This window comes from Camelina sativa, chromosome 9 (assembly GCF_030686135.1).
Source record: "Camelina sativa cultivar CO46 ecotype springtype chromosome 9, ASM3068613v1".
NCBI classification, from domain to species: Eukaryota; Viridiplantae; Streptophyta; class Magnoliopsida; order Brassicales; family Brassicaceae; genus Camelina; species Camelina sativa.
The window spans coordinates 19,064,690-19,089,841 of record NC_141888.1 but is presented as its reverse complement, the minus strand read 5'-3'; the positions used below and the strand labels follow the sequence as shown (position 1 = coordinate 19,089,841).

At 36.8% G+C, this 25,152-nt stretch overlaps 2 protein-coding genes, 1 long non-coding RNA gene, 1 other non-coding gene and 2 pseudogenes across 6 annotated transcripts; 3 read left to right on the top strand and 3 right to left on the bottom strand.

Annotated features, from left to right (window-relative positions):
- The first annotated feature begins 4,616 nt into the window (after positions 1 to 4,616).
- LOC147938307 (small nucleolar RNA R71) lies at positions 4,617 to 4,723 on the top strand. The gene has a single exon (XR_015567502.1). It is a non-coding gene; the product is annotated as a small nucleolar RNA R71 (small nucleolar RNA).
- Positions 4,724 to 8,562: 3,839 nt separating this feature from the next.
- On the bottom strand, positions 8,563 to 9,372 carry LOC104773006 (GATA transcription factor 14-like). Its single transcript, XM_010497556.2, has 2 exons — positions 9,206 to 9,372; positions 8,563 to 9,114 (listed from the first exon to the last, which is right to left on the bottom strand). The coding sequence occupies exons 1-2, from the start codon at positions 9,368 to 9,370 to the stop codon at positions 8,665 to 8,667; spliced, it is 615 nt and encodes a 204-aa protein (XP_010495858.2). The 5' UTR covers positions 9,371 to 9,372; the 3' UTR covers positions 8,563 to 8,664.
- A 5,143-nt stretch (positions 9,373 to 14,515) lies between these two features.
- Positions 14,516 to 15,259, top strand: LOC109125234 (uncharacterized). Its single transcript, XM_019242564.2, has 2 exons — positions 14,516 to 14,651; positions 14,726 to 15,259. The coding sequence occupies exon 2, from the start codon at positions 14,744 to 14,746 to the stop codon at positions 15,005 to 15,007; it is 264 nt and encodes an 87-aa protein (XP_019098109.1). The 5' UTR covers positions 14,516 to 14,651; positions 14,726 to 14,743; the 3' UTR covers positions 15,008 to 15,259.
- A 350-nt stretch (positions 15,260 to 15,609) lies between these two features.
- On the top strand, positions 15,610 to 16,311 carry LOC104773005 (uncharacterized; annotated as a pseudogene).
- A 1,371-nt stretch (positions 16,312 to 17,682) lies between these two features.
- LOC147938306 (uncharacterized) lies at positions 17,683 to 18,706 on the bottom strand. Of its 2 annotated transcripts, none has more exons than XR_015565263.1 (2): positions 18,286 to 18,706; positions 17,683 to 17,958 (listed from the first exon to the last, which is right to left on the bottom strand). It is a non-coding gene; the product is annotated as an uncharacterized LOC147938306 (long non-coding RNA). The 2 variants fall into 2 exon arrangements; XR_015565262.1 differs by having other exon boundaries at positions 17,683 to 17,961; positions 18,286 to 18,555.
- Positions 18,707 to 21,486: 2,780 nt separating this feature from the next.
- Positions 21,487 to 22,372, bottom strand: LOC104772996 (transcription factor TCP16 pseudogene; annotated as a pseudogene). Its single transcript, XR_015567137.1, has one exon. The product of XR_015567137.1 is annotated as a transcription factor TCP16 pseudogene (transcript).
- Positions 22,373 to 25,152: the final 2,780 nt, after the last annotated feature.

The window sequence follows — 25,152 nt, the reverse complement described above, 5'->3', positions numbered from 1 at the left end:
ATGACATGCTTTACCATATACCAGCTGAAGTGGTGTTCTGCCTATCGGCGTTTTGAAAGCTGTCCTGTACGCCCAAAGAGTCTTGTCCAACTTGACAGACCAATCTTTCTTCGAAACCCCAACAATCCTTGACAAGATACCCTTGATCTGCTTATTCGAGACTTCAACTTGTCCGCTGGTCTGAGGGTGATAAACAGTAGATACCTTGTGCTTGACCCCATACTTTCTCAGCATACTCTCAAACACCTTGTTGATGAAGTGAGTTCCACCATCACTGATCACCGCTCTGGGTATCCCATACCTTGGAAAAATTATACTTTTGAACAGCTTCAGAACAACCTTGTGATCATTGGTAGGACTGGCAATGGCTTCAACCCACTTGGAAACGTAATCAACTGCTACCAGAATGTAGACATTACCATTAGATGGAGGGTTGAAAGGTCCCATGAAGTCTATACTCAAAACATCAAATATTTCTACTTCCAGGATCGGATTATGGGGCATCTCATTCCTCCTTGTAATGTTACCCATCCTTTGACAAGCGTCACACTTGGTGATGAAACTGTGAGTGTCTTTGAACAAGGTAGGCCACCAGAGACCCGCTTGTAGAACCTTCTGAGCTGTCTTGAATGTGGCAAAGTGACCTCCATAGGTGGAGCCGTGACAGTGCTCAAGCACTCCCTGCACTTCCCCTTCTGCTATGCATCTCCTGAACAGACCGTCATAACCTCTTTTGTACAGATAGGGTTCATCCCAGAAGTAGTGGTTGACCTCCCTGAAAAACTTTTTCTTCCTGTAGGGATCCATGTCATCCGGAACTTCTCCACAGACCCTGAAATTCACGAAATCAACATACCATGGTGCAGTGTATGACGTGATCACCATACAATTGAGTTTGAGGTTCTCAACCCCTTTTTCATGCATCCGCTCACAAACCTGGGCGACCAGAAGTTGTTCCTCAGACATTGAATAATCTATTGGAACAGCATCTTCAATCCTCATTCTTGACAAGTGGTCTGCAACTCTGTTTTCTATGCCTTTCTTGTCAACGATCTCCATGTAAAACTCCTGAAGAAGCAGAATCCATCTCAACAGTCTTGGCTTGGTATCCTTCTTCGAGCAGAATGATCGAAGTACACAATGACCTTCGAACCCAAGAAATAACTCCTGAATTTTTCGAATGCAAACACAACTGCTAGGAGTTCCTTCTCTGTGGTGGCATACCTTCCTTGAGTCTCTTCCAAGGTGCAACTCGCGTAGTAGATGACATGAAGCTTCTTGTCAATACGCTGTCCCAGAACTGCTCCAACTGCGAAGTCTGAAGCATCACACATAATCTCAAATGGATGATCCCAATATGGAGCTTGTACTATGGGTGCTGAAAACAAGGCCTCCTTGATCTTGCTGAAAGCTTCCAAGCATGCTGCATCAAACTCGAACTCAACCTCCTCGCACAGCAACCTTGTCAAAGGTTTTGCAATTTTTGAGAAGTCCTTGATGAATCTCCTGTAAAACCCAGCATGTCCCAGAAAGCTCCTGATGTCCTTCACTGTCTTAGGCGGTTGAAGCTGAACCATGACCTCAATCTTAGCTTTGTCAACCTCAATTCCTTTCTCAGAAATCTTATGTCCCAGAACGATCCCTTCTTCAACCATGAAGTGGCACTTCTCCCTTTTCATCACAAGGTTCGTCTCCTCACATCGCGTCAATACCATGCACAAATTCAACAAACAGGAGGAGAAAGTGGAACCGTATACAGAGAAGTCGTCCATAAACACTTCCACTGACTCCTCAATCAAATCCAAGAAAATTGATGTCATGCACCTTTGAAAGGTGGCATGATCATTGCACAAACCAAATGGCATGCGTCTGTAGGCAAAAGTGCCATAGGGACAATTAAAGGTTGTCTTTTTCTGATCATTTGGGTGGATAGGGATTTGGAAGAATCCACTATACCCATCAAGGAAACAGTAATAAGGATGACTAGCTAGTCTCTCCAACATTTGATCAATGAAAGGCAGAGGAAAATGATATTTCCTAGAAACAGCATTCAACTTCCTATAATCAATACACATCCTATGTCCTGTGATGGTCCTAGTTGAGATTAACTCATTTTTTTCGTTTTTGATTACAGTTGTTCCTCCCTTCTTAGGTACACAGTGCACTGGAGATATCCAAGTACTATCAGAGATAGGATAGATAACTCCAGCATCAAGCAGTTGTTGGATTTCCTTGTTTACTACTTCTTTCAGATTAGGGTTCAATCTTCTTTGGGGTTCAATACTAGCATAAGATTCATTTTCAAGATTGATTCTATGGGTGCAAAGACTAGGTGAGATTCCCTTGATATCATCTAAAGAATAACCTATAGCCTTTCTATACTTTTTAAGCTCAGTTACTAGCATCCCCAATTCATCATCACTCAACCTAGAATTCACTATGACAGGATAAGTAGAATTGGTTCCCAGAAAAACGTACCTTAGTCCGGAAGGGAGAGTTTTGAGTTCTACCTTTGGAGCTTTCAGTTCCGACCAGTCGTCAGCATGGGAGTCAGGAGCGGCCACGGTTGAGTGGGAGAGGTGCGGCTCGAGTCGGGTCTTGACGTCGGTCGAGTGGGAGATCTCACGTTCTGAAGTCTCTGCCTCAACTGCACATACCTCCTCTGCGTCAGATAGGTGCTCGAACTCCTCTTGTCCATCTGTTTCTCTGTGGGAGTCTAGCAGATTCTTGTAACAAGTGGTCTCCTCATGCAGGAACCCTTCTTCTCCATCCTTGGTTAGAGCAGTTTTGAGATGGTCCTCCTTAGCTAGTTCCTCCAACAACTCATCAGCCAACTTATCCATCTTTCAATGTAGAAGACTTGTCCTCCTATTGTTGGCTTCATCAAAGTTCCTTGATGTCAAACTTCATGATGAAGTCATCTCCCAGATTAAGATCAATCTTGCCATTTCTGACATCAATGATGGCTCCAGCAGTCGCCAGGAACGGTCTTCCTAAGATCAGCAAATCTTTTGATTCTTCATCCATCTCCAAAACCACAAAGTCGGTTGGCACTTCCACGTCTCTGATCCTGACAGGTAAGTCTTCTAAAATACCATGTGGAAGTCTCACTGATCTATCTGCAAGGATGAGGGAGATGTCGCAACCCTTAAACCTTGTGAAACCCAACCTCTTAGCCACAAAGAATGGCATCAGATTAACTGAAGCGCCAAGATCACATAAACACCTATCAAAAGACATAGGTCCAAGGGAGCAAGGTAGAGTGAATGATCCCGGATCTTTGAGCTTCTTGGGTACAATCTTCTTCTGGATGATTGCACTGCACTCAAGACTTAGTACCACCATGCCTTGAACTTCTTTTGATCTCTCCATCACTAAATCCTTGAGGAATTTATGGTAGTGAGGAACAAGTGCGAATGCATCCAGCAATGGCATCCTCAATTCAATCTCCTTGACTTGTTTTTCGAACAAAAGGCTTTGTACTTCTCAGTAAGCTGCTTCTTGAACCTCACTGGAAATGGTAGAGGAGGCTTGTATGGTGGAGGGATGAACCTCGCAGGTCTGTCATCAGAAACAGCAGGCTCCTTAACAGCTTCAGGTTCTGACTGCTTCACTAGTTCAACCGGATCCTTGACTGCTTCAGCTGGGTTCTTCATCTGAGTTTCATCCTGAACAAAATCCTCCCCATCTAATTCCTCACTGTCCTCAGTGACGTCTGGAACTCTCTGTCTGGGAGGCAAAGTTTTCCCACTTCTCAGCGTAATTGCATTTGCAAACTCCTTGTGATTCTGAACAGCTTTCCCTGGGAATTGGCCAGACTTTGGTGCAGAAGTAGAAGCAGATTGGCCTTCCATATACCTTATCTTCGAATTCAGAGCTTCAAATTTGACGTTCAGATCATTATAGGAACATTCCATCCTCTGACTAAGGTCAGCAAATTTCTTAGCAGTATCCATAAAACCGCTAGCTTGACCCTGAAGAAGTTATTGCATCATTTGCTTCATTTCTTGATCTGGGGCTGGAGTTGGCTGAAATGGTTGAGGGCGGAATCCTGGCGGTGGTCCTGAGGGAGCTTGGTAACCCTGCTGGAACTGCTGCTTTGGAGCGAATCCAGGATTGTAAGGCACAAAAGGTTTTTGTTGACCTTGCTGTTGTTGTTGAGGCGGGTACACCTGATCTTGTGGATTAGCAACGTTGTTACTTCGGTAAGAAAGATTGGGGTTCGTCTTGTAAGGGTTGTAACCTTTGTTGTATCCACCCTGATTCTAGACATAGCTGATCTCCTCAGTCTGCTCACCCTCCCCATCTGGAACTTGGAAAGGGTCATCCTCAGATACGAAGTGGAAGCTCCTTTGCTGACTTAGCAAGATACGGTCAAGTTTCTCATTGACATTCTTGAGGTCCTTCTTGTACTTCTCCTCAGACCCAGCGTCACCGCGAACTGTGCAGTCATAGTCCTCATTGTAGTTGCCGTCAGACTTGGCAAGGTTCTTAACCAGTTGCCATCCTTCATCAACGTCTTGTTCAGGAAATTACCGTTAGAAGCAGTGTCAAGCAGCATACGTATCTTTGGTAGTACACCACGGTAGAGAGTGCTCAGCAGTGACTCGTTGTTGAAACCATGGTGTGGACACTGGCTGTGGTAACCCTTGAAACGCTCCCAGGCTTCATAGAATGATTCTGAGCTCTTCTGAGTAAAGCTAGAAATCTCATTCCTGAGACGTGCTGTTCTGGAGTTGGAGAAGAACTTGGCCAAGAATGCTTTCTTGCAGCCATCCCAAGTGATGATTGATCCCTTGGGAAGGTTTTTCTCCCATTGATGAGCTTTGTCTCCCAGGGAGAATGGGAAGAGGTGCAACTTGTAACCATCTTCACTCACGCCGTTGATCTTGGTGAGACTGCACAAACGGTCAAACTCGTCCAAATGGTCTAGTGGATCTTCCATAGGCAACCCGTGAAACTTGTTTCCCTGGATCATGGAGATCAGACTGCCTTTGATTTCGAAGTTGTTGTTCTGCACGGCGGGAGGGACGATTCTAGCACGCTGAGTATGAGTGTTCGGTGCATCCCCAACACCAATGTTTCGCGGTCCCGGATTTGGTCCATTCGGTTGTTCCATAATGACTGGTGCGGGATGATCAGTGAGTTGACGAGCTTGTCGTGGTCTTTGTAGCCGATTCATGTCGTCAATAGCAGGAAGGAGGTTCTGATGTCCTCTTGATCTAGTGTGCATGCAATGTTGCAATCAATAGGTTCCTGAGATGCAAAACAAACAAGCAGACAACCAAAACAAGTCAGTACTCAGAATGATAAGTGTAATAGAAATTAATCTTGCAAAACTTGATATCTTAAATGTAGCAAAACGAATCCCAAATGGCAACGGCGCCAAATTGATACTAGGATTTTTGTGTCTCCTAGTAGGTTCAATTAACCTTATGCGTTGTAATACTTAAGGTGTCAATCCAAATGGGATGTTGCTAACAATCAAGATGCAATCAAGAAATCACAAGTCAAGCCAATTCAAAGAGGGGTTTTATATCTAACAATCCTATAATGATTAGAATGCAAAACAGAAATGAGTCACAGAACCATAAACGAAAATGTATGACAAGAAGCGAACTTGAGTAAAAACGAAAAAACGAGTCTAAGCATGAACTAAATAGCAGGAAACGAAACAGTCTCAAAATTGAAACTAGGATTTTTGTGTCTCCTAGTAGGTTCAATTAACCTTATGTGTTGTAATACTTAAGGTGTCAATCCAAATGGGATGTTGCTAACAATCAAGATGCAATCAAGAAATCACAAGTCAAGCCAATTCAAAGAGGGTTTTATATCTAACAATCCTATAGTGATCAGAATGCAAAAAAGAAATGAGTCAAAGAACCATAAACGAAAATGTATGACAAGAAGCGAACTTGAGTAAAAACAAAAAAACGAGTCTAAGCATGAACTAAATAGCAGGAAACGAAACAGTCTCAGGAATGCAATAAAAATTAGAAAGAAAGAAGTCCTAAGGATGGGAGTAATTGATGTCGGTGGAGTATCCTAGTCTATAGAGTGTTTAACATCCCACAAGCAAACCATCTATAAACAATGAACATCACTTCTTAGCTAATCAAATCTCTTGACAGAAGCTACTCAAACTCAACCACTTCCAAACCTAGGTCTCGCTAGAGAAAAATGATCAAGCATGGCATAAAAAAAACAAGTTCATTCACGTCAACAAACATCCTAGACAACTAATCTCTTAGGCTAGGAATGTAAGTCTCTGGCACTAGTTGGCCAGACATTTCATTGAACACCTTTTGGGTGCGGAAATGTCTAAAACCTAGTTCCAATTGATCAGAGAGAAACAAGTATTTATAACTCTAGTCCAGAAGGGAATCATACAATCAAAGCTTAAACACTCTACATCCTAAGATCCTCCACCTAATCTATCCCATCCTCAAGAACTACCACACTACTAAGATCTGAAAATCATCATCAATGATGCAAACCCAGAAAACATTGAAACAAACATTCTTACATAGATTAAAATGTGAAGAACAACTTTTTAAAGAAATCAAATGAAAATACTAAATAAACTCAAAGATGTCGGATTACAAAGTCTCAGAACGTATTTGGTGGCTAGGTAAAACTTTAAGGAATTGAAAAAAACGAGATAAAAAAGTTGTCCTTCACAAAGACTTAGCAAAATGTATTTATAGTAAAAACATGTGAATCCCTAAAACTTAAAACGACAAGATGGAGCGTCAGTTCGGGAATCTCCTGAAGCGTGTAAGATGGAGTGCCTTCCTGACATGCACGATTTGGTCGGTGTGCAACCAGTAGCTGGAGTGCATGGCGAGTGAGAGTGGCTCGATCAGACCGCTGGAGTGCGTGGCTTGATCAGACGGCTGGAGTGCGTGGCTCGATCAGACGGCTGGAGTGCGTGGCGAGTGAGAGTGGCTCGATCAGACGGCTGGAGTGCATGGCTTGAACGGATGTGCTTCCAACGTCTCCATAATACCTGAAATACTCCGAAATGCACAATGTATGCAAGGATGATGCAAGAACTACCTAGACATGCAAAGTGTATAGAAAGGTCTAGAAAATGATGCAAAACCAATGAATTATCCTAGCTAAATGCATGATAAATAGTAGCTAAGGAGAGACAAAATATAGACATATCAGCAAGGAAGGGAGAGGATGGTGGCTTTGGATAGTTTTATTTATAGTTTGATATTTATGAGAAGATGTACTAGCCTATTGCATGGTTTTGGGATATTCGAACCTCTTGTTTAATTTGAATGCATATTTTTAGTTTATTTCACCTGTTTACTTAACCGCTGTCGCATATTGTTAAGCGAACGAGTTAAAAGTTGATAGGCCCAAAAAATTTTTAATGAACATGTACGACTATGTAAGGGGTTTTAGGGTCGGGATCTTACACATGGGGTCTCGAGCTCTACTACAACTGAATATTCCTAATCGTTTACTAACTCCAGTATGCGATTTTATGTGTCTTGAGATCTAGGGCCTGATGCTTTTGGAATTTGAGATTATATGAGCTATATACTAGTATTGTGATTATTAATTTTTTTTTTTATTTTTTTTTTGTAAAATCAAAATCTAATGTCCTAACCAAAATTTGAAAATATTGTTGAACCTCTAAGTTGCTTTGTATAAATCCAACTATCATAGTTATTTAATCATACTCTTTGAAGATTAGAAAAAAAAAATTCAACAACAAAAGAAGACAATGAATTTAAAATAAAGATCAATAAATCTAAAATATAGGAAAGTCAACAAACTTGAATGATTAAAATGATTTTTTAAATACAATTTTAAGTCGATGTTTATGAGAAAGATTAGAAAAAGATAATAATAGAAATGTGGAGAAAGCAAGAGAACAAAATATGGATTCTAACGTGAATTGGATTTTTGTCGAGAATTGTGAAACCCGTTTAAGAAATCTTTAGATGATTCCAAATTTCTCAAGATCATGGTGTACTGTGTGAGAAAATTTAGAGATTCTATTTTTCTTTTGTTTTATAATATTTTGTAATATATGTAAAAAATTAGAAACTTGATCAGAGAACTTGATTGAGATTATTTTTCTTTTTTAATTATAGACAAATCATATGTGGCATGTTTTTATTGGGTAAGTGACTTGTCATTTATAGAGTAAAGAATAGGATAAGAATTTATTATTATTATTATTATTATTATTATTATTATTATTATTATTATTATTATTATTATTATTATTATTGTTATTATTTTATATAGTGATATTATAAACTTGAAACTAAATTCATATATTGATTTTTTTTGAGTTATATAAGATTATTCGTTTTTATTGAAAGTAACTCCACGTGAATTGTTATAGCTGAATTTGTAGGTTTTTACATCTATAAAAAGGAAAATGATAGAGGAATTAATGAATTCAGAGGTGAAGATTGAAAAACAGAATAAGTTCAACAATGAATCATAAATAAGTAAAATTATTTGAACTATTATAAAAATAAATCAATTCGTAATATTGGTATGACAATAAAAATCTACAAAAACGTTCAAGGCCGTAACTAAAATCTAGTATGACAATGAGTTTGTGAGAAACAAAAAATCTACAAAACTTCAAGGCCGTAATTAAAAATCTAAATGATATGCGACAGCTCAATGCTATTGGGTGGGAGGTGAGTGCCTCTCCCTTCTGATTTCCATGACTTTTCGATGAAAGTTCGAGTGAACGTTAGGCTTGAATTCGGGACTTGAAGCAGGGCGGTACTCAGGATATAGCCGACCTGTTCTGTATCGCACCCCGCACGCGTTACAAAGCGTCCTCGGTCCTCTTGGTCCTTCCCTCCACATTGGGGTATTTCTCGTCCCGCAATGTGTACAACTCTTGTCTGTAATGTCGACGAAATTAGAATCAACGACAGTTGCTGATCTCTTTAAGCATTGTCTTTTTGGTCTTCCTCGCTTGTTTCTAGATCGTTTTGGCGGTACACTAAAACGACCTCTTGACGCGGTTGGCGGCTTTGTGGAATTTTCAAACTGTTTTGAATCTTTTGAATCCTCAACAGATTTGTCGTCTTGGTGAAGATTGCCAAACTCTCGAGAATCTTCGAACTACATGGTAGAAAGAACAATGATGATTTTTTTTTTTTTTTTTCTCATTCAAAACTAAAACATGTCTTAAGGAGAGTTGTGAGTAACTCACTAGTAAATTGGGATCTTCTATGATCTTTCGTACCCCATCTACGAAATTGTAAACAGAATCGTTGGGTAATTGATTGAGTTCGGCCAAAGGGATCGTCATTTTCTGCATGGCAGTGCCAAGATCTTCCTCTTCTTCTTCGTGTACAACGACATCTTTTCGAGACATGCTTTGTTGTTTGATAAGGAGGAATTCAACCTTATAGATAATTCTATTATGTGTATATATATGCGTCAATCTTTTGGATAAGTTATAAGGGAAGATAGACTAGAATGTTCTAGAGCATATTTACCAAACCGAGTTAAAGAAGAAAAAATTTATAAAAATAAATGAATCATATGAAAAATAGATTCTAAATTCTCACAGATATGAATTTGATTAGATGTACCATATATAATATAACCAGAATTATCTGTTATGTTACTTAAATGAAACTTACATGCAAAGAAAGAGATAATATTTGTTTTTTTCAGTAAAAAAGTTAATAATATATTGGTACATATCGTTTCTCATAATATTATTTTAGTATATGGTAGATGAACTTCCCAAGGGTACAATTTAGTGATCTGAAATTTATATTTCTAAAGAATACTATAAGATTTCGTTGCAATACTGTGGCTTTCGCTTAACTTCATTTTGCAATAGTGGATATTTGTAAAGAATATCCTATTTATACCTAATAATTTGACGATGTTTTGCGTTGGTTGGTTGTCTCCAATGTCTATCCAAATAGAGATCATGATTATGAGAAAGCATATACAGTTTAGTCTAAACAAGCATAAGATCCTTAATAGTATGTTAACAAAATAATTATAGGAAAAAGGAAACAAACCGAGTCAATTTGTTACAAACCGGGTTGAACCCGGTTAAAGTCTGGATCTTGAGATGGAGGGAAGCCTGCGATTTTCTTATGGTCGAAGGGTTTTCTTTTCCTTTTTGGTTAGTCAAGGATAATATGTTGAGTTCATACATTTTTTCATCAAAATAGAAATCTCTCGCAAACAAGATTTAGGGAGCTTCACTCCTTTGGAGGTCAGTCAACGAGTAGTACATTTACTTAGTTATAGATATCGTCTTTGGCTCTTTCGTATCCATCATAACTGAATTGTGAAGTAACTAAGAAAGTTCACATTAGTTGATTCCTTAATCCAATTACAAACCTCTTCTTTCTTTTAAGCTTACGGTTGATTCCTTACTGCCTTTCGGCAACAATTTTTTTTTTCCAAGTTTCATTCATTCGAATATGAAAATATATAAATGTTGACTACAAATCAAAATCTTATATTTGTCTTCAACAAATTTTAAAGTATTTTGTCAAATGAAAACGTCGTATAGAAAATCATATCAAGAGTATTTTAACACTCAAATTGTACTAAACTATAGTTTTACACTGAGGAGGCTTATTTTTATAATTCGCTAGAGCTATAGAAACCTTAGGCCTAATCGTGATCGCAATACACAACTTGCATCTTATACTAGACTACTAGTTCCTAGGTTTTAAAATCCGAGAACACTTGATGCCACAAAAAAAAAGAAAAAACCGGGAACATCTATAGATTGCATTCAAACCATAAATTTTCATTCAAAATTCATAAATTTTTCTAATGTGTAGCCACTGTATTATATACTAAACCAAGTTCAGTACTTACTGATAGACTGCATGAACTGTTAAAGTTAACAAGATGGTTATTTGTCTACTAGTAGGCAAAGTTGCCTGAATTATTGAGAAATGTTTATATTCTGGTTAAGTCTTCGGTCCAGGGACCCTAGGGACATTGGCCCAAAACTTCTTGGTTGATCAAAAATGAAAAAAAAAAAACAAAAAAAAGAATGAATTTCTGTAACCAATTAGAAAGGCTGTCAAGCATTTAGAAGTCAATAAACGTCACACTTCTTGAAATGGAGGGTGAATAATTTTTTCTTTTTAGATGCATATCTTAAATTCAGGTGATTTGGATTTTTTTTTCGTATTTTATAATTTTAGCCGATGGTGGCAAAAGCAATATGAAGTTGGATGTATCATTCTACAAAAACGAATCCACTTTGCTATTCCCAATGTTAAATAGAACCCTGAAATGATGAAAAATGGTGGCATTTTTACAGCATGGTCGGATTAGTTACTGTCCTAGGGATATAAGCTAATTAAATGTAAGTTGCCACCCATTGGTACTAGCTAAAAGCCAGAAAACTGTAACTAATTCAGTAATTTGTTTTATAGTCCTTAGGGGTTTTAATGAATGAATCAATTGGATTCCAACTTTTAGTAGTGGAAGAAAGTTCACAGTGGGAACTTTCATTTTTCCCTTTGCATCAAAACAAAGTAAACTTCCACAAACGAATATTTAATCAAATTTTATCTTACTATAAGGGTCACTGATTCTAAAATATTTGTTGAAATCATATATTACTCATTCATTTGATTTCCTAGAACTAATTAAAATTATGTGTTATTAGTCTCATGGTTTAGTGTTGGATTTCAAAATTTACATGTTATTTCAAACTTGTTGGTAAATCATGTCATTTAAATCCATATTTCTGGAAAACCTTTCCTAATTCCTCTCCTAGACACTATTATCGAGGCACCGTGAATACCCTTCCTCTCCGACGCTGGTAGGACTCCGGCTCGCCGGTATCGGGTTCTCTCACCCCCTATGATAGTCTACTGCTTCCTGTACTCCTTTATGTCCTTTTTAAATTCCTTTTCCCCGTTTTATTTTTCATCTTTGTTTCCTTCTCAATCTTCGACCAACAACCCAGATCCGAACGGCGAAGACTCGTGCCTGCTCTCATACCGAAGGATGTGCTGTCCGGCGAACCCCATCCTCAATTACTCTCGCCCAGTCCTACCGTCGATGCCTCCAGAGTCCCTACACTTCCCAATTGCTCGATCCGGTTTGTGCTCTGCCTCTGACGAACCCCTTCCCGCAACATCATCCGAACCTCCCCAGGCGGCATCGGAGTTGATGCTTGACAGGAATTTTCCCAGAGCAGCGTTTCGCCTCCGCTTTTGGACTTCTGTTCCAAAGACATGTCACCTTAAGAGCCTCGTAGACCCACAGACACTCCCACCAGAGAAGCAGAGCTTCTTCTCCTCTCTGGGTAACCGCTGCGCGTTTCAATTCTCCTGGCTATCCACAACATCCACCGGATCTTTGCGGATGAGTTATGGACCCGAACTCGGTATGTTGGCTTGCCAAAGGGTCTCGCTTAACCTTCAAAAGTCCAGGTTCTCTCTGTATAGCCCTCTGTTATCCTATAGACGGTTCTTAGTCTGTTTGGCTATCCTCGATGTTCGAAGACTGCATCAGAGTCTCCATCTAGCTAGTGTGTCTTTGATATACAAAGGGTATGTGGGAACTAAGGCTATTGCTCAACTTATGTCATTGTCTGTTGGTCCTAAAATCTGGAACTTTCATGTTCTACTCAATTCCCAGCAATCTTACTATCTACTGAAGCTCAGGCTGTTTATCCTTGCTCCCGTGTTCTGTCGAATACAAACTCTGTGCAGAATCCTTGATCACCATTGTCATGGCAGAGAGGACCCACCTATGTTGTTTGGGCCTTACATTACTCCTTTGCACCTGCTATTAGCTTTATTGGTAATCTCTCCTGTTCCCATTGCCCTACAACCAAACTCTCCTCCGAAGCTCAGGTCTGTCTTCTACTCGTCAGTGTCTTACTGACCACATACCTTGTGTGGAATTCTTGATCACCATTTCCATGGCAGAGAGGATCCACCTGTTATGTCTCGCTATCACACTTATTTTTCCCGAACCCTGGCACTAGTTTCAACTCTGTCTTCTACTGCTCCTAAGTCCTTGAAGTTTCGTGGCTTGCAAGATCTGAATTCAAATCGTCGAAGCTGTGGTTATGGTCGTAGAGTGTTCTCTACCAACATCCACCCCTCGACAATTATAGCTAATCACTTCAGGTACCACCGTGTTAAGCAAACAATCACCAGCACCTTCTTCACCCTCCGGGCTATTGCCCCCCGAATCCCTGTCATGGATTTGCTCCTGCTAGTGCTCCTCACTCCAGTTAGCTTCTTGGCTTTGATTCTCCTACTAACGGCACTATGTCTTTTGACCGTGGCCTCTTTGTCATCTCTCGAGTTCCTCGATGATGTCCATTCCTGCAACCATGATCCCACATGTCTCCAATTGCTTTTTAGCATTTGTTTCATAGATCTCATGGATATTTGCTTGATGTTTTCTATCTACTTGCTACTATTATCTATGGCTTTGGGGAAAGCTTTTATCTGTAATCTTTTAAACTCTGGGATACTTTATCCTCTTCCTTGTAATGTTTCTATTTGAATAAATAGAATCATTCGTTTATCAAAACAAAAAAAAAATCCATATTTCTGAATTTAAAGTCAATAAGAATTTCTAAGTCCTATGTTATTATATCAAATGAAACAATAACGACTCTATCAACTTACTTTCTTGTAACTATAAGGGTGAATAAAATTCTACCAGCAAAAATATACCCAAACAAAGATGTTCAAACGTTACTTATCAAATTGGGGAATTCCTTCCCTACTTTAATTTTTAATCTTTAAACCAAAACCTCTGGTTGAACTCCAGCTCGCTTCTGCCTAAAAACGCGTAATCCATCTTTGGAAAGACTATTTTTCATTCTTAAAACTCTCATGAAAAACAAAAGTAATAAAAAAACTAACTTTAGATTCATCTCGAACCTTCTGAATTTTTTACGAGTCATATGGTTTATTAATTTTGTCTTCAGCGTAACAGATCTTTGGAGAATAACCCACAATTGTTAGCTAGGAAAGCATCTTGACACTATTATTGTTTAAGAACCTTTGCTCACCTCGTTTCTAGCCGGCACTTCCCATATGCCACCTCCCAAGAACAGATTGCCTTAAGACATATGTTTCCAATTATCAAACGATAACATTCCCCGTTTGTTCTCTACTCTATTATATTTGGTTCACTAAGATCCTAAAAAAGTTGACATTTTGGACGACGACCACCACCACTATCCAACCATGAGATGGATCTCAAAAGTTAAATCCGAAGAGTATCCTAAGCATAAACTTAAGTACTCAGGTGTTTTAGAAAAAAAACTAATTACTTTTTGAAAAGCACCACTTGGTATATTGCTAATCTAAATTAGTAACGTGGGTTTTCCCTATTCGTAGTGCTAATACTAGACAACCATTTTCCAACCAACTTCATCATTTTTGTCATCACAATTCTTTCCTTCTTAAGAAAAATTAATCCTCCATCATTTTTGTCACCACCAACACCATCATATCACACCCAAATAGTATGATTTTAAAATATATCTCAAATAGTCAACCCACTACAACAAAAACCCTATTCTCTCATGCATGTATATATATTTCAATGTCTTAAAACTCTCCATCTTCTTTCTCTTAAGGGTATTAAACTAAACCCATCAACTCTTGTCTTAATTAGTTGCAAAGGTAAGTTTTTCACATTTAATGTCAATACTAAAATCTCTTGCACATGTAAAGATTAGTCTTTCTTTCTTTTGCAGCTCATAATATAAACCGTGATGGGGATAAAACCTAAGCATACTGTGGTTTTTATCATAGCGATCATGCTCATGGTTAGCTCATGTTTGGCTGCAAGGAATATACTTCCCCTGGAAAATAATCAAGGAAACGAAATAATATACCGAGAGATATTAGGGAAAGAAGAAGAGTCAGCTGATAAACTAGAACACCCAAGAAACAGCGTGGAGAATCACCATTACATCCCAAGACAAGATTTCAACAACTATGGACCTGGAGGTGATAACAACGGAGGTGGTGGATAACTCATAGAAAACGACATCGATATGATATGTTACAGATAAATATAAATAATAAAAATAAAACGTATGGTATATGATGCCAATAGTTATATTAATATGAATCCGTTTATGTTTTATTAAGCATCATCATGTCACATTATCATCCTCTAAAGTGATGTTCGATTATTGTATTTTCTTTTTTTTTTCCTATGTATAGAAGAAAAATAAGTAATCCTATATGAAAAAAAAAAGAAATCTTTTAGCATTTTATTGCTATATACGATTGTCGGACTAGAAAAATTCTTGGGTTCACCTCTTTTATTCACCTTCTCTTAATTAACCAATCAAAATACAACAAAACCTTTCAATAACAAGTTCACACAACTGCGCGTGAACCCCACACGCCCCTAACTTTTTCTCTCCCGAAGTTTCTTTGCGACAAACCTAACTGCGCCGCGTCTTGCCTCTCCGGTGTCTGGTTGCGACCAGCGCCGTGAGAGGGCTTTTGGTTACCTTGGTTTGGTTTCATCTGCGCACTTGAAGTTTCCTTTGGATTGATTCGGCTCTATTTCTCGTGGCGAGTGTCGAAGGTCCGCCGTGCGCGACGACCGTTCTCCGGTGGCTGAAATCTCCTGCTCTATGCCTCCAGTGCCTGTAGACGGCATTGGACCAAGGTGAAGGCTCTGATTTTTGGTCCTAGCGTTTCGCATCTCAAGCGGCAGAGCAAGCTTCTGCTTGTAGATCTGTTCCAGTTCGCCTTCTTCCTGGTGTTTCCGGTGGTCGAGCGTGCTTCCCTAGGCAGTGCCGCGGTGTCCCCTCTCCTCCTTGCTCGGACTCATTTTTTCCAAGATCTCTCTTGGTCTAACCACCGCGTTTCACCTCGTGTCTACCGGAGTTATGGGTTTCTATGTGTCGGGTTGTTCGCTTTGAGGACGGCTTACTCCCACACGCCTGAAGCCTCTGTCAACTCCGTGCGTGTCGATTTCGTGTGTTGGAGTTTGAATCGAGAGGTTTTCATTAGCTCTGTGGATGGTTTGCCATCCTTGGTTGGTGTTGTTCATCAACTCTTGAGCTTCTGATGCCTCAACTTCTCTTTTCTGTTCATCCTTCGCATAGGTTTTCAGAGCATGGCTACTATTGGAAGCTGTTTGTCTCATCTATATTTTGTCGAGCCTTCACATAGTAGGAGAATTACGTCTCTGTTGGCACCTTCTGCTTGAGGACAGTAGCAGGATTATTAGGAGCGTGTTTTCTCGTGGCTGGTCAAGTTCCCTCGTCAAACCAGATGCTAAATGGCTCCTTTGGGTAGCTGCCGTGGTTTTTGATAAGTTGAGGTTTTAGTTATCGGTGGTAGCTAGTTCCCCTCTCCTTTTGAGAATTCCGCAGGTATATCAATTCTTCGGTTTAGTTCAAGGCATGTTCTTTGTTGTGGCTTCCTGTTGTTATTGCCTTTGTTTGAAGATTGCTTTGCTTTGAGTACTCGCTTCTGCCATGCGTCTTGATTGTCCTATAGAGGAGCTAGTAGGGCTAATGGCTTATGGTGTGGTTATGGATAGTCTTATTTTGCTCTGCGCTGCTGACTTCGGGGAATGAACTTGGTAGAGGGAGCTTGCACCATTTGCTAAATTTGGCTTGTGAGGTTCCGTTTCAGGGAAAGCTCATGGATTGAAGCGAAGAATCGATCTCACATGACGCAGGGAGAGTATGTGATCGATGATTTGGAGTTTTCACCGTTGACGGCTCGGTTTCGGACCTCCTGCGAAAGGCTTCTAGAGCTAATTGTCGCAAAGAAGTGTTTTACAATCTGCAAATCCCCTTCTCCTTCTGCAACTCATCCGGGAAGGACAACAAAAACGTCATCGCTTCATCTTGTTCCCGAAGCTTCATTGCTTGGTTGAATAGATGGACCGAAAACTTGGTTTAATTACCATCTTATGCTTCCATGTTTTAATTTTTTTTTGCCATGGAACCATATTTATAGGTTTCTAATCTTTGATTGTAACCTAAACTTTTTCATTATCAATGAAATATTTACAATTTAGCAAAAAAAAATATACAACAAAACGCTATGTCATATCATATTTAATAAAAATAAATCAAAATTAAAATAAAAAGACAAAACAAATCTTGTAGATTTTTTAATAAGAAAATTATGTCGGTTTGGTTTATAAAGGAATGATTAGAGTGTAGTTTTTACAATTAAACAAAATTATATGTCGGTTTGGGTTTACAAAATAGTGATTAGGGTTTAGATTTTACAATTAAACAAATTTATATGTCGGTTTGGGTTTACAAAATAGTGGTTAGGGTTTAGATTTTATAATTAAACGAAATTATATGTCGGTTTGGTTTACAAAAGAGTGGTTAGGGTTTAGGGTTTAGATTTTATAATTAAACGAAATTATATGTCGGTTTGGGTTTACAAAAGAGTAGTTAGGGTTTAGGGTTTCGATTTTATAATTAAATGAAATTATATGTCGGTTTGGGTTTACAAAAGAGTGGTTAGGGTTTAGAGTTTAGATTTTACAATCAAAGAAATTTATATGTCGGTTTGGGTTCATAAAATAGTGGTTAGGGTTTAGATTTTACAATCAAAGAAAATTATATGTCGGTTTGGCTTTATAAAAGAGTGTTTAGAGTTTAGATTTTACAATTAAACAAAATTGTATTTCAATTTAGGTTTATAAAAGAGTGGTTAGGGTTTAAATTACACAATTAAATACAATTATATGTCGGTTTGGATTTATAAAAATGTAACTTGGATTTAGATGTTATAATTAAAAACTATAATATAATGTTTATAATTAAAATTGAATTATATACAGATTTGTTTCTTTAATTAATAATTTGGTTATTTAATTAAGAGGGGATGAATAACAGAATAAAAGAGGTTCACCCTTAGGAGTGAACTCAAGAATTGTCCGTCGGGCTATGAGAATCACTTGCTTTAACTTGAAACCGACACCATACAGCATCTTCTTAAGGACCGGAAAGTAAACAATGAAATAAGAAATAAAATTGGCTTCAGTTTTTTCTGGTAATTTCTGAAATTAAGAAATAAAATTGGCTTTGTATAACCAAGAGAACTCGAAACCATACAGCATCTTCTCAAGGACCGGAAACAATGAACACCAGAATGAGACGTGAATGAAATTGGTCGTGTGTTTTGTAGAGATTGATGAGAGATCGAGGTTGGAAGAATTGTGTGAGTAAATGATGATGTATGATATGAGTATTCGATGCATATACTGTAGTTGTAGATATATTTATATCAATGCATATGATGTCTTGAAATAACTTACCAATATATATTCCTTGCAGATCATCCCACCGCGATCAAGAAGTTAATAATGCCAGCCATGATGTAAACGTTATCGGAAAATAGACATTCTGCTAACCAGAGCTGGCCAAGACCGGCAATGACTGGCCTTCAAATTGTTATATAATATTTGATTAAATCTTTGGTAGCCTAGTGGTAACAACCACTGTTTTTGTGTGGGTGTTGTTGATAGTTCAAATCGTTGGTAGTCTTCGATGATCAGAAACCTTAATTTTCTCATGTCTGACATTCTGACTATTCATAAAAAAGAGCTTAACTTCCACTAAATAACTTTTTTTTTTTCCAAAGATGAACTGTGCCTATGTTCGTTCCAACCTATATGTTACACTTCTCAAATATTTGACACAACAGCCACAATGCCACTTATAAAAAAAATTAAAAGATTTTCCTACCAACAAAAAAAAAACTTTTTAAAAGGTTTTTATATAAAAAATTGAATATGCACATAGAAAAATAAATTATGTGTTCTTTTTATAAGTTTATACACATCTTATTATATAAAATTGAGTTTTGAAAGTTAGCCATTAACAAAATTTTGACATGTGTCAAAATTTATATCAATCTGAGATTTTGACATGTGTAAAAGTTAATATTTAATCTGAAGGATTTGAGATTACAATAAAAAACAGAATATTTTGTTTTAAACAATATTAATAATGTAAAAAGATAATTATCAAAAAATTATCTGAGATTTTGACATGTGTAAAAGTTAATATTTAATAGGAAGGATTTGAGATTACAATTAAAAACAAAATATTTTGTTTAAAAAAATATTAATAATGTAAAAAGATAATTATCAAAAAATTATAAAAATTTAAAGTTTTTTTAATAATTATACGGAGGTTATATGTATATATATATTTCATAAATTTGAAATTATAATATTATTTACTTATTTCTAATTTTAAGTTATTAATTCTACAAAAAATAGAAATGGGATTAAGTTAATTATTGTAAATACTCACTTCTATATAAACAATTAAACATAGATCATCTCATATTTTCCATCTAACAAAATAATTTACTCAAAAATATTATTTTCAACTTTGTTTTATTGGTAAAACTTTTTTAATGTAAAGGTAAGATAAATATGTTGACCCAAAAGAAGATTAATATATGTGTCTCTTTTTCTTATACTGTATTTTAAAATTTAATATAGTATTTCTAGATTGTTTTATTTAATTTATCTTTTCACTTTTGAATTATTAGGGATTCATATATTATTGTGCTTATAATTTTCTATTATTTCTATATTTATGTCAACTTAATTTTTTTCTAATTTCTCAGCTTTGATTGGTTGGTCATATACCCTTTTTGTGCAAACATAATTGTTACCATTCATTCAATCTCAAAGGCAGATAAGGAGTAGAAGCTCATCAACCTAGTGGTTAGACAAAATAGGCTAATCAAACACAATCGTACAACAAACATAGATAAATAGATTAAAAAACATAAATTGTTGTTAATAGATCCATAGGAGTTCGGAGATTGTGACACCCTGGTTTGCGAAGCGTGCTTGAGCTGGAGTAGTTTCAGTATGGATGATCTTTCGGGAACTGATTGTCGGAAATATGCGAGTGAGAACAAAACACAAGAAAATATCATATGGTGATTTGTAGGGTCTGTAAACAAGTATTTAAAGCCTCTCGGACGTAACAAACCGGCCGTCGGATATGGGTGAGCTAAGAGTATACGTGGGGCCCACTAAGAAATATGGGCCGGGGACCACTAAGGAAGGTGGGCCCGTGGACATAGGGCTCACTAAGCAATGTGGCAGTCGGGGCGTTCTAGAGACAAAAGCTACATTATGGTGTGTCAAAGACACTTCCCCGAATACATTAGAAAATTTGACATTAGTTACAATTAAAAGAGTTTGTGACGTTAGAAAATGATCTTTAGTATCATTGGTGGTCGGAGCAAGCCATTTTGAGTTAGCTAAAAGATGTGAACATGTTTTCTCCACACATGAGGAGGGCAGAGCCGAGGTTCTCTCTATGGTGGAGGAAGTTGGACGCAAGGTTATCTCCCCATGGGAGGAAGGTGGAGCCAAGGTTTTCATCATGGTGGAGGAGGTTGGACGCAAGGTTCTCTCCATGAGGGAGGAGGGCGGAGCCGAGGTTCTCTCCATAGTTGGTTATACACTATTTTTATTCGAAATGTTTTAGTAATTAAAAAAACTGTGCAAAAGTGAAAGTAAAAAAATATAATAGTTGGTTTAATGTGTTCATACAAACATTTTCTAGGTGGTGGTAAAAAATATATTTGTAATATACATTATATAGGTGTAAAAAAATACGTTTTTAATGGTAACATACATAAAAGATTTGTAAATAGATATAGATTAGTATATTATAATCAAAATAAAACTTATAAATAATGTACAATAAATTTTAATATATTTTTGTTAAATTTAATTTAATTTACAAAACTTTAAACCCGCACAACGGGCGGGTCCTTATCTAGTATTTATACAAATATCAGTTTTTAGTGACATTCTTAATAAAGTTTTAGAAAAATGATATTTTTGAAAAGTGACATTGGAAAATATGTATTTTCAAAATTCCTCTTTTTTATTTTCTCTCTTTTATTGCATTATTTATTTAACAATAATAGGTAAAACAAATATTAGAATAAATGTATGAAGCTAAATAAAGAAAAATATATTTAGGAGAAATATGAGCTGGATTTTGTTTAAGAGTTTTAGATATTTTCCTTATTCAAGTTTTCCTTAAAATATATATATATATATATATATATATATATATATATATATATATATATATATATATTTTTGGTATATATACTTGAATGATTTTTCACAATCCTAGGAAAGTTGATATTTGAAAGACCACAAAATTTTGACAAATTAAATTTTTTGTTTTAGTAGATATTAATTTGAAAGATTTAGTTTACTCAAGACTATGTTATTTTCATCTAGCAGTATTCATCAGTCAGTTTTGAGATTTTAAGAAGTTTTTAAAATACACTAGATGCTATTTTTTTCTAAGTTTTGATTTAATAAATTAACGAAATATGAAGTTAAATGTACAATCAATTGGTATCAAAGGTCGATAGCTCAATTGGTAAAGACTGTCATTCAAAATCTAGAGGTCGTTAGTTCGAATAGCACTTGGAGATAGTTTCATTGAGTAGAGTTGAAATGTTATATATGAAATAGTTTAATAATACTTATTACTCTGATTCATCTTAACCGGAAAATATGAGAATACAACCAACGGAAAAAGGCAAACTAAAACCGGACTAAGCCAAACCCTATTTCATCACTCCAAACTGAAAAACATGAAGGAAAAAGAAAAAAATGCAGACAGCAACCAAACTAAAACCAACTATAATCGAACGAAGTCTTCAATCATTACTCACTCCAAACATATCTTTTCTCATCCGCCGCCATCTCCACCTTCCCAAGCTCAAACTGTGGTTGTGGCTCTTGTTCTTGCTGCTGTTGATGGTGGATCAATGGCGGTAGCATAGCCGGCTGCGTCTGACTCGACATATCTGACACATCTTCTTTATCTTTCACCGGAAAACAAGATGAAGCCGCATGCTCTTTCATTATACTGACCGGAAAGACCATCTCATGATGAACAGTATTTACTCCTGTCCAATTATCACCATCAATGGTGTAGCTGCAGTTACCATGAATGGTGTAGTTGTTACAGTTAGAATAATAATTATGAAAATTGTTATTAGATGAGTGGATAACATCATTTGGGGTGGTGCTGACACCGTGGCCCGTGGCGGCAAAAATAGCCGGTTCAGCATTACGAAGGAGCCAACCGACGGTTTCGCCATCTGTTTGGAAGCCGAGTTCATCTGTCAAATTGAATAGCTGGGGAGCAACACTCGGTGGAAGACGGATGCGACGATCACGGCCTCCAACTTTCAGATGGCGGTCTTTTGGAGTCCTTGTTGCCTTCTCCATGTTGTTCATTTCCTTTCCCGAATCCATTTTTTTCTATGTTTTCTCTTTTGTGAATGTGTAAGTGAAAAAATATGTTTCGTTCTATTGGTTTATAAAGATGATTTAGAGAAGAAAATACAAAGTAGTCAAATATTCTGATATGTATGTATGGGAAACAATAATGGTGCAACAAACTTAAAAAATAAATAATAATTATGTTAAAGTTGTATATAGAAAGATATCTAAATGTTATATAGGAAAACCTAAATGATGGGTCCACTTAAAAAAGGGAAAATAAGATTTTATTCTGTCAGTTTTGAGAAACTAATGATACAGTTGTACAAGTGTAATATTGTTCCATTTTTATGTACTTTAAAATTAAAGTTTTGTAGACTCTGGTTTAATCCTGGTTGTATATAAAATTCTCCGGTTTAACCTGGTTGTATATAACACTCTGTAATTCCTTGATCGAACTGGTCGTTCGCATCATTATACTTGAGCTTGCAATAAAAGTCCATAATTATCACACGGTGGTCCTGTGCGTTACATGCGTGTATAGCGTAAGGTCAGAAAGATATTGTATTACTCAACATAAAGACATACGAAAGAACTTTAACTAGTACGCTAATATTGACATAAACTAGTAGAATATTCCCCCTCAATATTGTACTAGTTAATGTGAATATTGTACTAGTTAATGTCAATATTGTACTATGCTAATGTCAATATTCACGTATGCTAATGTCAATATTAACTAGTACGCTAATGTACCATTCGCTTGGATTAATAGATCATTGCTATTTGTCACTCTTTGAGATTTTTAAATGTCGTGTACTCCTATACTGGTGTCTTTCCAATCATCACAGCTAGTATATGAACAATAAATTTTTATACTTTCAGAAATTACAGAAACATGCATAAATATATAGACGAAGCGATGATGAATGTAAGGAAAATAGAAGAGATAAACAAGATGTTTTGTAGAGAGTCGTCGTCGAGTCTCTTGACCTTGAACATAGCAAAGAGTCTCAGCTCTCTGTACCCTAAACCATCGGCACTCATTAACCCCATCTCCAGAAGAAGTCGAGACAAGCTGCCTCGTCAAAAGCTCATAGGACGATGTAAGGTTACAGCCTCACGGTCTAATATTGAACCGGTAATATAGTGGAAAAAACTGGTAAGAAAATTAAAGTAAAGGAATTCATAAAAGCCCAAAAAGAGTTGCTGGAGGGCATAGCTTGGTCGATATCCGCGGCAGATCATTGCTCGTCGAGCTTATAAGCGGTGAGACTTGCCCTACCCGTGTGAGTACATGTTTTTTTTTTTTTTTTTTTTGTAAAATATTAGAAGGAAAAATTTAAATAATTGGATACAAGAATTTAAAAGTCATCTACCTATGGTTTTTTCCGGTTATAGGTGTTTTGTAGATGGCTCGTGGAAGGCGGGTGATGCTTTTGCCGGGGCGGGTTGGGTGTGTTCATCTGCTCAGACTTGTTCGTTGTAGAGGGGAGCGGTTAATTTTCGACGAAGTCTTTCCCCTTTGCATGCTGAAGTAGAAGTCTTTGTTTGGGCTTTGTGGTTCATGAACGACTATCGCGATGTGGCTTTTTATACAGATTGCTCAGACTTGGTGAAGATGGTGTCTTCACCTCAGGACTGGCCGGCGTTCAAGACATACCTCGACGATATCAAGATGGACAGGGAGGAGTTTTCTTCTTTCTCTTTATCTCTAATTTCCAGAAATGCTAATGTAAGTGCGGATTCTTTGGCACGTCATGCATGTACCTCTCCGCACCATGTTTTGTTTGTAAACAATTTTTCTTCACATTGGCTCATATGAGCTGATCTTTTGTTGTCAAAAAAAAAAAAAAAAATGTGACAAAACTGGAGGCCATAAAAACCCAAAAAAACAATTGGAACCGATCTATGTGATTCTCCAAGAAAATTAGAGACACTTACTATTAGTATATCCCCTATATATTAATAGAGAAGCTTTCTCATTCTCAAAAAAATGCTGGTGTGTCGTTGTTAGAGAGCTCGAGACACCAATGAATTTATTGCCCTCATTTTTATGGATATTTACACATAATTGCTATTGAATGATTGAGGAATATTCATTTACAATTAATTAACAAAAATTAAACATTTCAATTTAAAATTTATTTAATTATTTCTATAACATTATTATAGGGAATTGACTTATTTAATACCATTGGTATAATATTTCATAGGTGAAACATATTTTTACACAAAATAAAAGATTTTAAAAAAAAAAAATAAAAAATCTTGCATAGATGGAAGAAAGAGCGTATTATACATATATTTAGATCCTAGAAAATCTTGCATAGATGGAAGAAAGAGCGTATTATACATCTATACTAGGATACATATATACGATCAAAATTTGTTTGATCTAAACATATTCTCACAGGTTATATATTTTTTTTTACACAAACAAATTTTAGATCCTAGAAAATAACTTTTATCATAACTCTAATTTTATCTGTATAGATTTATTCAGCACATTGTGCGGGTTGTTACCTAGTATAACATTAAAATGTTAAAAGATGCGCTAGTACATATTTAATCAAACATTAAATTTTGAAAATAAGAAGTTACCTAGAACATCTAGAGTATATATATTTATGAAGTGAACTAAGAGTAGGGTAAAGCAATCAATAAGTCTAACCACGTATCTCAGAACTAGGATGAGGAAGGATCCGATGGAAGAATATGCACAACGTGTATGGTTTGAAGCCCCTGATGAGAAGTACGAGTGCGTATTCTAGATGCCTTCCAAAACTAGCCTCTTAAACATTTTCTAAAAGAGGATCTGGATACCTTACAAGGCAAGAACCGTGAGCGAGTTGGTGATCGAAATTACCAAGTTGGAGCGTGTTTACAACT

Bases quoted from the DNA above. Each gene is read 5' to 3' on its own strand.
- LOC104773006 (XM_010497556.2), bottom strand. From the start codon at position 9,370: ATGTCTCGAAAAGATGTCGTTGTACACGAAGAAGAAGAGGAAGATCTT. The intron at 9,115-9,205 runs GTGAGTTACTCA...TCTACCATGTAG, and splicing joins TAGAAGATCCCAATTTACTA to TTCGAAGATTCTCGAGAGTT.
- LOC109125234 (XM_019242564.2), top strand. From the start codon at position 14,744: ATGGGGATAAAACCTAAGCATACTGTGGTTTTTATCATAGCGATCATG.